The sequence below is a fragment of the Chroicocephalus ridibundus genome, chromosome 9, assembly GCF_963924245.1.
Source record: "Chroicocephalus ridibundus chromosome 9, bChrRid1.1, whole genome shotgun sequence".
NCBI classification, from domain to species: domain Eukaryota; kingdom Metazoa; phylum Chordata; class Aves; order Charadriiformes; family Laridae; genus Chroicocephalus; species Chroicocephalus ridibundus.
Window position 1 is genome coordinate 3,249,958 of NC_086292.1, and position 12,480 is coordinate 3,262,437.

At 45.4% G+C, this 12,480-nt stretch overlaps 1 protein-coding gene across 10 annotated transcripts; it reads right to left on the reverse strand.

Annotated features, from left to right (window-relative positions):
* Positions 1 to 2,752: 2,752 nt before the first annotated feature.
* LOC134520452 (TLR adapter interacting with SLC15A4 on the lysosome-like) lies at positions 2,753 to 9,506 on the reverse strand. 10 transcript variants are annotated; one of them, XR_010072447.1, is made up of 4 exons: positions 7,991 to 9,506; positions 7,313 to 7,373; positions 4,027 to 5,367; positions 2,753 to 3,577 (listed from the first exon to the last, which is right to left on the reverse strand). XR_010072447.1 is itself a non-coding variant. In XM_063345804.1 (4 exons), exon 4 carries the CDS (start codon positions 5,318 to 5,320, stop codon positions 4,397 to 4,399), a length of 924 nt encoding a protein of 307 aa, XP_063201874.1. In that variant the 5' UTR covers positions 5,321 to 5,367; positions 7,313 to 7,373; positions 7,991 to 8,735; positions 9,253 to 9,506; the 3' UTR covers positions 3,593 to 4,396. The 10 variants fall into 10 exon arrangements, 9 of the variants coding, with proteins under 9 accessions (XP_063201874.1, XP_063201875.1, XP_063201880.1 ...); XM_063345804.1 differs by lacking the exon at positions 2,753 to 3,577 and having other exon boundaries at positions 3,593 to 5,367; positions 7,991 to 8,735; positions 9,253 to 9,506; XM_063345805.1 differs by lacking the exon at positions 2,753 to 3,577 and having other exon boundaries at positions 3,593 to 5,367; positions 7,991 to 8,155; positions 8,575 to 9,506.
* Between the last annotated feature and the right edge of the window lie 2,974 nt (positions 9,507 to 12,480).

Sequence of the window (12,480 nt, forward strand, 5' to 3'; positions counted from 1 at the left end):
GGACAAAGTCCCCTGTGCCCGAGCAAAGTCACCCATTTTCCCTCTGGCCTTTGTTAGCAGGACAGGCACAGCACGGGCATCCCAGGAGACGCTTCCTTGGACCGCAGTGGCAGAGACACGTGGCACCAAAAACTCAGATGAGAGTAGCCTTCATACTTCATGTTTGCCGTGTCTTCCCGGAGACCCCCGAGAGCCCTGTCACGAAAGCCTTACTTCAAGTTCAGGTGGGTTTTATTTGGTTTGTTTGGGTTTTTTTCTCTTTTTTTTGGTGTTTTTTTCTTTTCTTTTTTCTTAAATGATCTACCGTGTATTTGGCTATTTCATCTCAGTCTGTTCTGGCGCTTTGCATTTTTGCCCAGTGTTCTATTGGTTGTAGAATACATGCTGTTACATTCGCATTGAGTCTTTCTAAGATTGGCCTTGCATTATTTTTATTCTGAACATTAGCCATCTGGCACAGTGTGCTGCAGTATTTAGTGCCACAAATAATAATGAAAAATATGGTAATATCTCATGATACTTTAACGTAAAAATATAAGACAGAGGGTATAAAGCTTTGGGCGTATAATCTTCAAGCTGCCAAAGCATGTTGTTCCCTCTGCCCTTGTTTTCCATAAACGATTCTTTGATTGGAGACAGCAGTGGTAATAAGAAAGTCATTGGTTAATGCACGTTAATGAAACTGCATTTCTTGTAGTTAATGAACTCCAGCTCTGAAGAACAAGGAGTAGGAAAACCGCCAAGATTTATACCTTCCTGTTCAGGTAGATGTGGGCACATCCGAGAGGGACGAGAAAAAGGTATTTGACTTCAGACATAGCGGAGAGGGCTCTGGCTTTTGCACATCGGACGAGCCCCATAGAAATGCTTGAACTTTAAACAAAACAGCCTTTTCCTTCTGTCTCCCCACATCAAAATAGGATGATGAGGCTGTTGTATATTCAGCAAAACTGTTGTTCTCGCTGTAGTTAAGCTGCATAATTAGATGGGGCTTAAATGAGACAAGAGCTAAGCTGTAGGGATGCTGTAGGCCGATGCAGAGGTGAATCGCAAGCGAACTCACAGAACTTCTGAGCTCTCGGTGCTTCAGGAAAATAGTTCCAGGATGGTTCGGTTCAAAGGAAGCGAGCGCTGTCACGAACGTGCATTTTAGAGAAACCTCTCGCTGGGAAGATGAATGTACGTATTTCTCTAAGGTTGGATTTATTTTTGAAGATTGGCCAAGCAGCAATTTGGGTGGCGAGACCCATGTGGCCACGTTACGTCGCTGCCCTGTCTGCGTTAAAAACAACCATTTTCATCAGCCCTGCTCCCTGCAACCTCTGTTCGCTCCTGGAGCATCCTCTAGCCTTGAAGCAGGAGCGTAAAGCGTAAGGTGCCTCCAGCACAGGGAGCTTAATGTGTCCTAAAGAAATGAACTCGTTTATGAGAACACTAACGTAACAACTCCATCAGCAATGAACAGGACTTGACTTTCTTCTGTTTTTGTGCAGCCCAACCCGAACGGAGAGAGCAGCGTAACATGAAAGATGGCAGTGCTAAACAAAGTGTGAGTTTCCACCTGTTAACCAAGAGTCCTCGGCAGCTCTTCTGACTCTGCCGTCTTCATCCCGGAGTCTCAGACGGCAGCCAGCTTGGCCAGAGCAGCAACTAGGTTTGGACTACGGGATATCCAGAAATATCTACTGCATCTCTGCGGTTCATTAGTCCAGCGCACAGAGCAGAGGTGTCCAACCTCATCTGGGTCGCGAGATTTACTGCCCGCGAGCAGACCAAGTCTATAATGAATCCACAGCGGGGATGACTTTTTCCCGGCGAGTGCTGGACCAAGGGCCGATGCCTGAGCAGCCAATGAGGTGTGCACAGGCTGCGTGGGGCTGCCTGCGCGCGTGGCGAAGTTCTGTGCAGAAAGGCAGGAGCCCTCAACCAAGGGAGTCACCACCATCTAGAGAACACCATCCGTCCGTTCCAGTTCATATTCACCCCTCTGGCTGCGTCCCCTCCGTGGGCGAAAGGAGGTGGGAGTGCAGAAGGGGCTCTGGGACGCTGACGGCGATACGGCATTGGGAGTTTCAGCCTGGGGGCTCTCGAGAGCCCAAGGGCTCCACAGCTCTGCTGCTGCCATTGGTCGTGCTGCCTCAGAAGCTGCCGTTCAACGTTATCCTCCCTCTTGCCTTCGCCTCAGCTTTCTACTTGGACATATCCTGATCCTTTTGCCTTCTCCAGGTTTTGTTCTGACCTGTGCTCTGGCTCACTGCAAATACACCAGGCCATTCTTGAGCCTTTTCTGCTGTTGCTGGTTGGTTTTCTTCCCCCCCCCCCACCCCTCCCCCTGCTGATCCAGTAGCCTCCCCCAAAGTGGCCAGGGTTGTTAGTCCTGCCAAGGAAACGAGAGAACACAGAGCCTTCTGTCCGCAGAGCATTCGTCTTGGCCAAGGCACAAATGTAAGCTTTTATTTCCTCCTGTTCAGAAGCCACCAATAATGAGGGGTTTGGCTGTGGAAACATGGTAAGACAAATGCACAATTGCAACAGCCTTGAACTTCTTCCGAGTGTTTGTGGAACATCACCCATCAGGTAAAGAGAGGTCTGGACTAAACAGCGTCCGTTTCTCCAGCTCCTCTTAGACAGCACACTGGAAGGGGGATGCAAAGAGACGGGAGTGTTGAGGGAGTCTTCCTGCAACCAGTGGGCATAATGAAAGTCTATTTTTACTCTCCTGGTGCAGCTGGGCAAAAAGGTAAGAGTCCAAGCACTTTTCATTCATTGCAGAATGAAAGCAGGGATGCTAAAGAGAACTCAAAAATCCTTCAGTCTAGTTGATCTGGACAACTGATTGGATTTCCTAAAGAGATGAAAAGTGACCTAGAGTTCTCCATAAATACTGAGTAATTTACTGTTCTGACAATCCTTTGACCCCCCAAAAGCATGAGTTAAATCAGATGGTGTTAACTTTTAAAGCTGCTTTTCCAGGTGTTCCAGGAGCCGACAGGATTTTTCATGTTGAGAATAAAAGGATTGATAATTATTAAGCTCCATATTTAGGGTGGTGTTGGTCTCTAAGCATTTAAGAAATTGCAAGCCTAATCCTGAGGACCTTCCATAACTTAGCCTTGATGGAGTGTCCCGAGTAAGGGCCTTCAGCTTTGGATTTCGCTCTTCATGGAAGGTGTTACAGTGCAGGAGGGAACAGGTGCCTTTGTAATGGCAGTGGCGTTTCTTTCTCGAGCCAGTTTGTCATGGTGCGTATGTGACCTTTCAGTGTCCCACCGCAGCCCAGCATTGCCTGCTCTTGTGGGAGCCCTTTGCCAGCTGGAGCAGGCCTCTTTGTAGTGGTTGAGTTTGCTTCATTTGTCAGACTCTTTCTTGTGATAGTGAGGGATAGAAGAATCATTTTCGATTTAAACATGCCAAGATGCTGATGTGGCATATCTGTGGCCATGAGGACTGGGGCTATGTGCATAGCATATGGCTTTTAATTTGATGAAGAAAGCTTGCGCTACCTTTTTGGGAACGTTGCCATCATCTTAGCTTCCAGGTGCTTCATTTCCAAGGCAATAAAAGCAGAGTCCATTTACTAAAAACACAATGGAACATAAAATAACAACATACTGACAGAAAGCTGAGTGGATTTTGTCAGAAAGGCAAGGATTTATTTAAAAGGAAATGTTTTTTACAGAAAAAAGAAATACTTTTATAATCTTGATCAACTATTTCACCTAGATTTTCATTGTAACATACCTATGTTACACCTATGCAGTACAAACGTACATATGCAATGTATCAGTGTCTTCATTCACGTATCATGTCAATGTATTTCCTATGTATGCTAATATATACAAAACAATCCAGAGTCCTGAACACCTCCATCTGCTGACAAAATTTTTAAACCAAAAGAAATATTTTTTCAGCCACTGTGACCGAGCTTTGCAGGAGCAAAATTTGAGTGTCAACATCCAAAACTTGAGTTTCAACTATATGGCCAAATCCAAAGCCCAGCAAAGACAATCTGACTCATTTACTTACTGGCTGGGTGCATCAGTCTCTTCGATCAAAGTTTTATCAGCACATGCCTCGATTGATTTTTCTTGCAGGAGTAAATCTGACGGTCCATGAGTACAATTACTCATATAGCGAGAGTCTTAGAAGGAGGATATATACATTATAAAAATCCAGTTGACTAGCAGTTTAGAGAGAAATTAATTTCAAATTCTGTATTAGAAATGTGACCTTTACTTGCTCTGCTAACAAGCACCATAGACAAAGGATGGTTTAAGCCTTAAAATATTTATTTGAAAAAGTCTGTAGTGTGTAAACGTTTCCATTTCCCAATCTAATCCTTAGAGTGAAATATTCGTATCTGAACGGTATTCACCTCTTCAGCTAAGTAGATCAGTCATGATGTAAAAGGCATCCTGCAGCTCTTTTTCACGCATGCTGGGTTTGAGATTTGTAGGTCTGGAGTACTAAATTCAGAGCTATTTCTATTGGCAGTGTTGCACAAACTGAACAAAGCGAAAGAGTGCAAGAGCACTTCTCTGGCTTTTGATGTTTCTATATTCCACTCCTGGGATATCTGAAAGCTTATCTGATTCAGGTTATTCCTTATCAAACTGCAAGTGAGGAGGTTTGTTACAGAACCACACCTGGTCAAGTTTTCTTCAAAAAACTCTTTATAGAGCTCTGTCACTTTTGTTTCCATGTACTTGTTGAGCATGGAGTTTGAGAGAGGCTCCTCACACAGCATGATACTCCTTTCTCCAGCTTCATCTCCAGACAGGGACTTTATACTTGACTTTTTGGGATGCTCACAAAGAAGGGACTGACCCAGAGGAATATCTACAGACAGTAAAACAGGGCCATCAAGAAGTTCATCACAGACGTGGTCCAAAACACAACCTGAATCACACATATGGTCCCCCACACGATCTCCCCCAATATGTAAGTCAGGATAGTTTTGATAAATGCTGTTGCATGACCAGGATCTATACAAATCCATCTGTTCGGTATTTTGTTCTCTTTTGGGGATATGTAAAGCTGGTGATACGGTTCCTTTAACAAACGTTTTCTGATCTTTTGCAGGTACCTCTTTTACAGCTCTCCATTGAGGACTGCTCCTGTGTTCCTTTTTCCTACTTTTAGCAGAGATCTCATCCTGCTTCACATTTTCATCAGCAAAGCCTTTAATTTTTGGGTTGTCTACGAGTTTCTGTCTCCAGATTCCCTCTTTATCCTTTTTGGATGCATGAGATTTGTGAGGCTTATCTTGATGACAGCTTTCTTTATATATGAGACTAGTTAAGATGCCTTCTGCCAACATGACGACAAGTGTGAGTAACAGTCTAATCACCAGAGTTCCATGTAGTCCTGTGAGTGAAAGAAAGACAGGCAGAAGACCTCAAACTTATTTGGACAAAGAGGAATAATAATAATAAAAAAAAAAGAACAAAGAACAATGCACTTTTCATGAAGACTGTGATTTTTTCTTTTTCTCTAGAATATTTATTTTTAGTAAACAGTAAGCTGCATGCTTTTCTACAATTTTAACCTCTATACGATGTCAACAAAAGTCATTCTGAAGATATAGGAAGGGCATTAACCAGGGTCTTCACCTGTAATATCACTTCTGTTCCTAGGTATCTCTTCCGCGTTGTGGCTAGTTAAGATAGATCATACTTAAGAACTAGAGAAATCATCAAAATTATTTTACTTGACTATATCACTACCATCAGTTGCAAACCAGCTTTTTCCATTGAAAGACATCAATTTCTAACAGCTAAAGAGGTGACGTAGGAAGGAAATCAAGATCAAATTCAGACATAGAGGTTGCTACTGAATTGGCCTGAGCCCTCCTGCGAGGTGCCAAGGAGCTTCAAAAGATGCTGCTGGTTCTTTGGGACTGCATCCAAAATGCAGTTCACATATGCAAATGCTTTTAGAGTCCCTCTTAATGATGATTTTAAAAGATATAAATAGTTAATTTGCCTTCCCCAATAGTGAAGTGATGAATAGTTTGTGTGTCTATAGGCTCCATGGTTTTACTAAATGCACATGAATAATGAAAAGCTAGCAATATGTCTCAAAATAATCTACTACGTTTAATGATTCTCTCTCATTCTTTTTCAATTCACCTACTGTTAAAATCAAGGGGCATCTTTCCATTTAGAGCCGTCTGACCTAAACTCACTAAGGAAAAGATCATCACCACTCCTCTTACGGAGGAATGGGAAAGATGAACGCAAGAAAATCTCTCTGTTCTTCAAATGTCTTTTTAATCTCTGCATAATTCAAGTACCTTCACGCACCTCTGGTGTGCTTACAGTTTGAAACAGGGGGAGAGGCAGGGGTGAGGCAGTTACGCTGGAGAGTACACAGTAAACCTCCCAAAGAACACGACATACTGGCATGCTGTTTGAAATACACCAAAAACTCTACTTAGATCGTGGATGATTAAGGCTCAATGGTTAATTGCTGGCAATTTACATCCGTAGTCCTGCCATGCAAGGCACTAGATAGCTCTCCACACAAACGAAACCTCTGCAAATTTAATATGATATTTGATATATAACCGGAAAGATCCTCCTCACACTACTCATTTGCTTCTAACTATCAGCAACCAAACCATATACTCTGGCTTATTTGTTCTGCAATGAAACTTAATACACTGGCTCACTTTTTAATCCCAGTACTCCTTCCAGAAAGCTATTCTAGAACTCCAGCTACTTGAGAGATGGAAACATTTGACTTCCCTCCTAAGTTTACACATAGCCACAGTAAAACTGTTTGTTTGCTTTTTGCTTTTTCAGGGTTCTTTTTTAGCTTAAATTCCCTCCCTGAAGCTCAAGGTAACACTGGAATTGTGATATGCCTGCAAGTGAGACCGAAGCAGACAAGAAAGGCAGCACACCACGCCTTCTCCTGGTTGTATCAGTGTAACTGTTTTACTTTATCTACAGAATCACTTACATATGCAAAAAAGCAGGACAACATTTCCTTACACACTTAAGGGACTTAGGAAACCAAGTGCCATTTTGAAGAGAGACGAGTACTTGGCAGTCTAAGTCTCGCTGAACATCAACAGAATTTGGAATGCTGCATGCTCATTTCCTTCTGAAAAACAGGCCACAGGTACCCAGATCCTTACACGCTAAAGAATTGTACTGCATTGCTTTGAAAATGCTCATAGTGATAATCTAAGGGTTAAAATATAGTAATCTTAGCAAAACTCCCTCTTTCAAATAAAGTAAGTGGTGCGCGCATTCTGGAACAAAGCATAAGAAAAAAAAAAAAGGCATAAAACGCCTAAACTCACCAATCCCAGTAGGGTCAGAGAGGCAGATATCACACAGCCCCGAACTCTCTTACTCCAGCCGCTGTAAGAGAACAGATCCTTACATACTATTTCTTCACTGCTGTCCGTGTGGAAAAAAATCTGACACAGCCGTGATATAGTTCCTCATTTTTTTCCTTTTAAAGCAGAAGTGATTCCACTGGAAAAGTGTGTGGTTTTTGAATACAAAGTGACAGCGGATATAAAAAGAGGATGTTAAAAAAACCCTATTAATAGAGATGTTTCTGAGTGTGGTGCAATGCTGATGAGTTGCTAACTGCCGTAGTCCGTCATTTAAAAAACCAACAAAGACTGGGTGCCTGAACTTCACCAGACTGTTCAAAATTGAAACTGAATTCCACCAAACACTTCCATCTACAGACTTTGGTTTTGTTCTATCACCCACCTGACTTACAGAGGCGATGTCAGTTACACCATTTCCCCTTTTGAAACAAACAGCTAAATGTATAGTCTTGTGACTTTTCTGGGGATGGGGAAGAAGTTGACAACTTCATTTCATGGAGATTTTGATGAGATCTCATTTGGCTATAAAAAAGCAAATCTTGAGAATCTGCTCTCTGAAAGCAGTAGCCAGCAGACAGCTGGGGACAGTCTCGTTGCCCACTGACCAAAGCCACTTTCTCTGGGCTCAGAAGTTACCTCGGTCTCAATGGCACGCACGAGGTGTCCCCGCCGTGTTTTTAGCGTGTCCTTCTCACAGAGGCTGAAGCCAAGCTTGTGCGCGGAGCCACGCCGCTCCCCCAGCACTAGATCCAGTCCATAGATAATCTGAAGAGCTTTCTGTCAATTCCTTTTCTAAATTTCCTTTTTCTCAGAAGATAAAAAAAAAAAAATCAGAAGGTGAATGTCATCCATGTACCATGAAAAAGCTCTTAAATAGACACTACTTTAGAGCAAGACACAAACGTAAAATCAAACTAGCCTGTTAAGATAACATTACAGCAACATATTGATTGCAACCCATCATTCCACATGTTTTGGCAGCAAAATAATGATGTGGCTTATAAGTGAATTAACGTACAGTTTGAAGGAACTACAACCATACAGGTCCAGTGGAGTCTCTTTAATATTCCTCCTCTTCTCTCCCTATCACTTAGATTTCACAGAAGATTTCAGTTTTTATGGAGGCAGAATGAAAGGTATTTTTATTCCCACTGAATTTCTATAAAACTCACTTCACATTTAAAGGCTGTTTAAAATTACTTTATTTTTAACCACCTTACATGACTAATTTCTGCCAGGGTAGCTGTGGTTGTGACCTCAACAGAGCACTCCTGGTCTCGGAGGGGACCAAACCTCACAGGAAACAGCGGTTCAAATTCCACGGAGTTCAACCCGTCGCTCCTTCACCCAGCTTAGAATTAGTGCCAGCTGCAGCCCTGGGCTTTGCGCGTGAGTTTTGACAAAAGTACAACAAAAGTTACAAAAGTAAGGGAGAGTGGGAAAGGGAGAAATCAAGTTAGGTAATTAGTCTTGATTTTCATTTCAGCGGTACTCAGGTGTCAAACACATAATTATCCAAGGAAATGAATATATTTCTACCAGTAAGATCTCACAAAAAAAACCCCAAACCCAACCCCAATCCTTATATTTGCAAAAATAAAATCAGAACGAGATAGAACCAAAGTTATTTCAGAAGCTGAGAACAGACTGCAGTTAGAAAAGAGTCAGCAAGACAAGTACGTCTGGATCCCGAGGCTAAACTTAAAGAAGAATGTATAAAGAAAGAAAAAGAAATCCGAGTACACCATTCATATATGGAAAAAATAAATAATGCGGTGCTGTAAATTACCATACACAATTATCGTATTAAATGAACTATAGTAGCAAGTAAACAAAGTCCCTTATTTCAGCCCAGACTACATATTTTATGCGCGTATAAAGGTGAACTAGAAGCTGACCACGTGAACCGGTGGGGTTTTTTCAAGCACAGCTGTTGCAATTCTTTTGCTTTCCGTTTCGGCCAGCAGGACTTCGTTTGAACATCCCCAACTTCCCGAAGTTTGCAAATACCTTCTTGCACAACGGCTCCTCATTTACCCGGACACAAGCGCCAGCTCTTTGGCGACGCCTCTCCACACCCCTTTGAGAACGTTCGGCCCCGAACCCGCGTCTCTCCGCTGCCACCTCCCGGCTCCGGCGCGGCCCGCACGGGCCCCGGCGCACCCCCGCAGCGGCCTTTCCGCAGCTGAGGGGCGCTCGCGGACCGGGGATGCCAAAAGCATTTTTTTTTTTTTTTTTTAACATAAAGAAACCAAATTTGACCGCGCAGCGGCGGCCGAGAGACGCGGGGAGGCCACGGGGGAGCGAAGGCGGCCGGGGAGGCCGGGTGAGGGGAGAGCTCGTCCCGCGGCCCGCGCACACACCGGCGCTGAGGGGGGCGAGGGCCGAGCCCGGGGGGAGGCTGCGGAGAGGACCGGGAGGGCTGCGGTTCGTGGCGGTGGGGCCGTTTGCTGGGGCGATGGCCTGCAGCAGAAGGTGCGCGGGGCCACCGGCCCGCCTCAGGCCGGGCAGGGCCGCCCGAACCCGGTATGGCCGCCCCGGCCCCGCGGCGCCTGAGGCCGCCGAGCCCGACACCGGAGGGGGCGGGTCTTCCCGCTGACTGACAAGAGGAAGGGCCAATCAGGAAGGCGGTGCGCTGTCCGTGGCGGTCGGTTGCCGCAGCAACGGCAGGAGGCGGCGGCCGGTGCGAGGCCCTGGGCGCCATGAGGGTCTGTCACGGCCGGGCCCGCACCGGTGAGCGGGGTCCGGGCGAGCCCCGGCCCGGGCGGCGGCCCCCCGCTCTCCCAGTGAGGCGGAGGAGGCCGCAGGCGCTCGGGGTTGTCGGTCAGCGAGGGCCGGAGGAAGCGGGCGGCCCCGGGCGGGTGCGGCGGACGGAGGGCAGGGCCGCCCGCCTGCGCCCCGCGGCTGGGCCCATCCCGCCCCGGCCCGTCCCTACGCGGGGCTTCAGCCGGGGGAAGCGGGGCGGGACCGCGCTGGGTGTGTGCGGTTCCCGGGTTCCCCTTCGCGGGCTCGGCGTTAGCGCTTCACCAGCGCCAGTGGGGATTTAACGCCGCCTGCGTGTTCGGGAGCGTGGATCCCATCACGCTCGGCTGCGTGAACAAAACCGCTTGCCCGCCGTGCGGGGAGAGGGCTCCGACAGGAACCGACGCCCGATGGGAATTACGCTGCAGTTCACAGGTTATTAATGATGTTGCTCGTTTCCTTTTTTTTTTTTTAAGGATTTTGAGACGTTACACCAAGCAACTGGGAACGAAGATGTCTCCGAGTTCCTGAAGGTGTCTTCAACTGACAAACCTGTGAGAGAAGGAATTACCATAGAAAGGACCAGTTTTGGCGCTTGATAGTTCACGAACGCAACATACTACGCGGCTGTATTTTGCATACTGGGAACACTCGGCGCTCGCCTCCTGTCAGCACCGCAGCCAGCCGTTTCCACTGGATCATCTTCACTTCTAGAATCCCTTTGCCTTTCCCAAAGTTCCTCCAAAAGTTTACCAATACAGTTCAAAATTGTTAACAATAAAGTTTTCAGTCTAAAATATTCTACTAAGATTACACGATATGGACAAATCACAGAATACTGCCGTGGGAAACTCCCGTTTCTCATGTTAAAAAAAAAAAGGGGGGGAAAAAGAGAAAACCGAGACACAATATACGTGTGTAAATATATATATACACACACAGTCTCTTAGCAGTAATTAAGCTGCCCAGGAGACACTCATTTACTCACCTGCTGCTGCTGACTGCAACTGTACCTCACGTTAACCCTTTCTGGGCTGCGTCTGTGACGTGAACCTGCGCTGCCTCTGAAGAAAGTCTCTCCAAGGAGCGCTCAGCGGGCACCTGGCGCCACTGTGCACACCTCAGATTGGTGTTGCAAGACATTTCTGGTTATTTGAAATAGGGGCAACGCCAGCTGAACGACATCAGACTTCACAGAATTCACCACCACATACAGGCTAAGAATATTAAACGAGAAATGAATAAAATCCCACATTAATTGGTAGAAAATTTATTATTACAGCGCACACGGTTGTAAGCCAGAACAGCAAGTTAGGTAAACGTTATAAGCACACATGCAGTTTGTTTTTTCAAAAGATTTTTGAAAACAATTTGTATTGAGCTTTTACTTTAATAACAATTCGGGCTTTTAAGACTTTTTATAAACAGACAAAACCGGAGATTTTTCTGGGTTATAGAAGTGAAGTGTACGCACAGGGAAAGTAAATGGGATTCATTGTAATTTAGAAATGGCATCAGCAGCCCTTTTATCTTACGTTGTGGACCATTTTTTAAGACACTAAAAAGAGCAAGTAAGTGAGAGACAAGGAATAATCACCATGAAAAGCCGTCAGCGTAACTGACTGGTTTTAGTTGTGCTTTCGTTGTTGAGACAGAAAAAGGTTGATCTATAAATGGCAAGCAAGCAGCCCCCTCGCAAACCACTCCTGAAAGAACTCGGTTACTGGTTTCCTTCACAGCACGTGAACCGCAGCCTGGGATTTGGGCAACTCCTGGCGCAGTTTCGGGGCTGAGGATGCATCTTCTGCAGCTCTACAGAAGATCTTCGAGGCAGCGCCAAACTTCAGCGCGTAAAGCTTAAAAGAATGTACCAAGCACACAGAGAAGGCAAAAGTGAATAGTTTTAGTTTAAAAATTTATCCTACACCGCCCTCTGGCAACACAAATATTAAATTACATAGTTCCCCTGCTGTGAGCAGCATAAAGCTAATTAATTACACATTGCGAAAAAAGCAACGGAGACTGTTTGGCAAGCGCTGCAGGCACGGGGGGAAGCTGATATGCCCCGTCCGCTTTCCATTTGTGGCTGCCTTGGGGAAGGAGTGGGAAAGCAGGTTAATTAGGAAGTGTACTCATTCAGTGCTCTCCTAAACACCCCCCCCAAAACCTCCCCAGACTGTTTTGTGTAGGTGTATCCTAAGTAATTCAAACCCATTAATTGCAACAGGTGAGAGACCCAACCCAACAGACTTAACGGGCAGCAGTGGTTTGCTTTGTTGTACAGATTCCGTACTTTTAAAATAAAGCAGTGTTTTCATTTGGAAACCACTTCTTGCAATTTATGGGACCATTTCAAACGGTGAAAAAAAAACCATGCAAAGAAG

Bases quoted from the DNA above. Each gene is read 5' to 3' on its own strand.
- LOC134520452 (XM_063345804.1), bottom strand. From the start codon at position 5,320: ATGTTGGCAGAAGGCATCTTAACTAGTCTCATATATAAAGAAAGCTGT.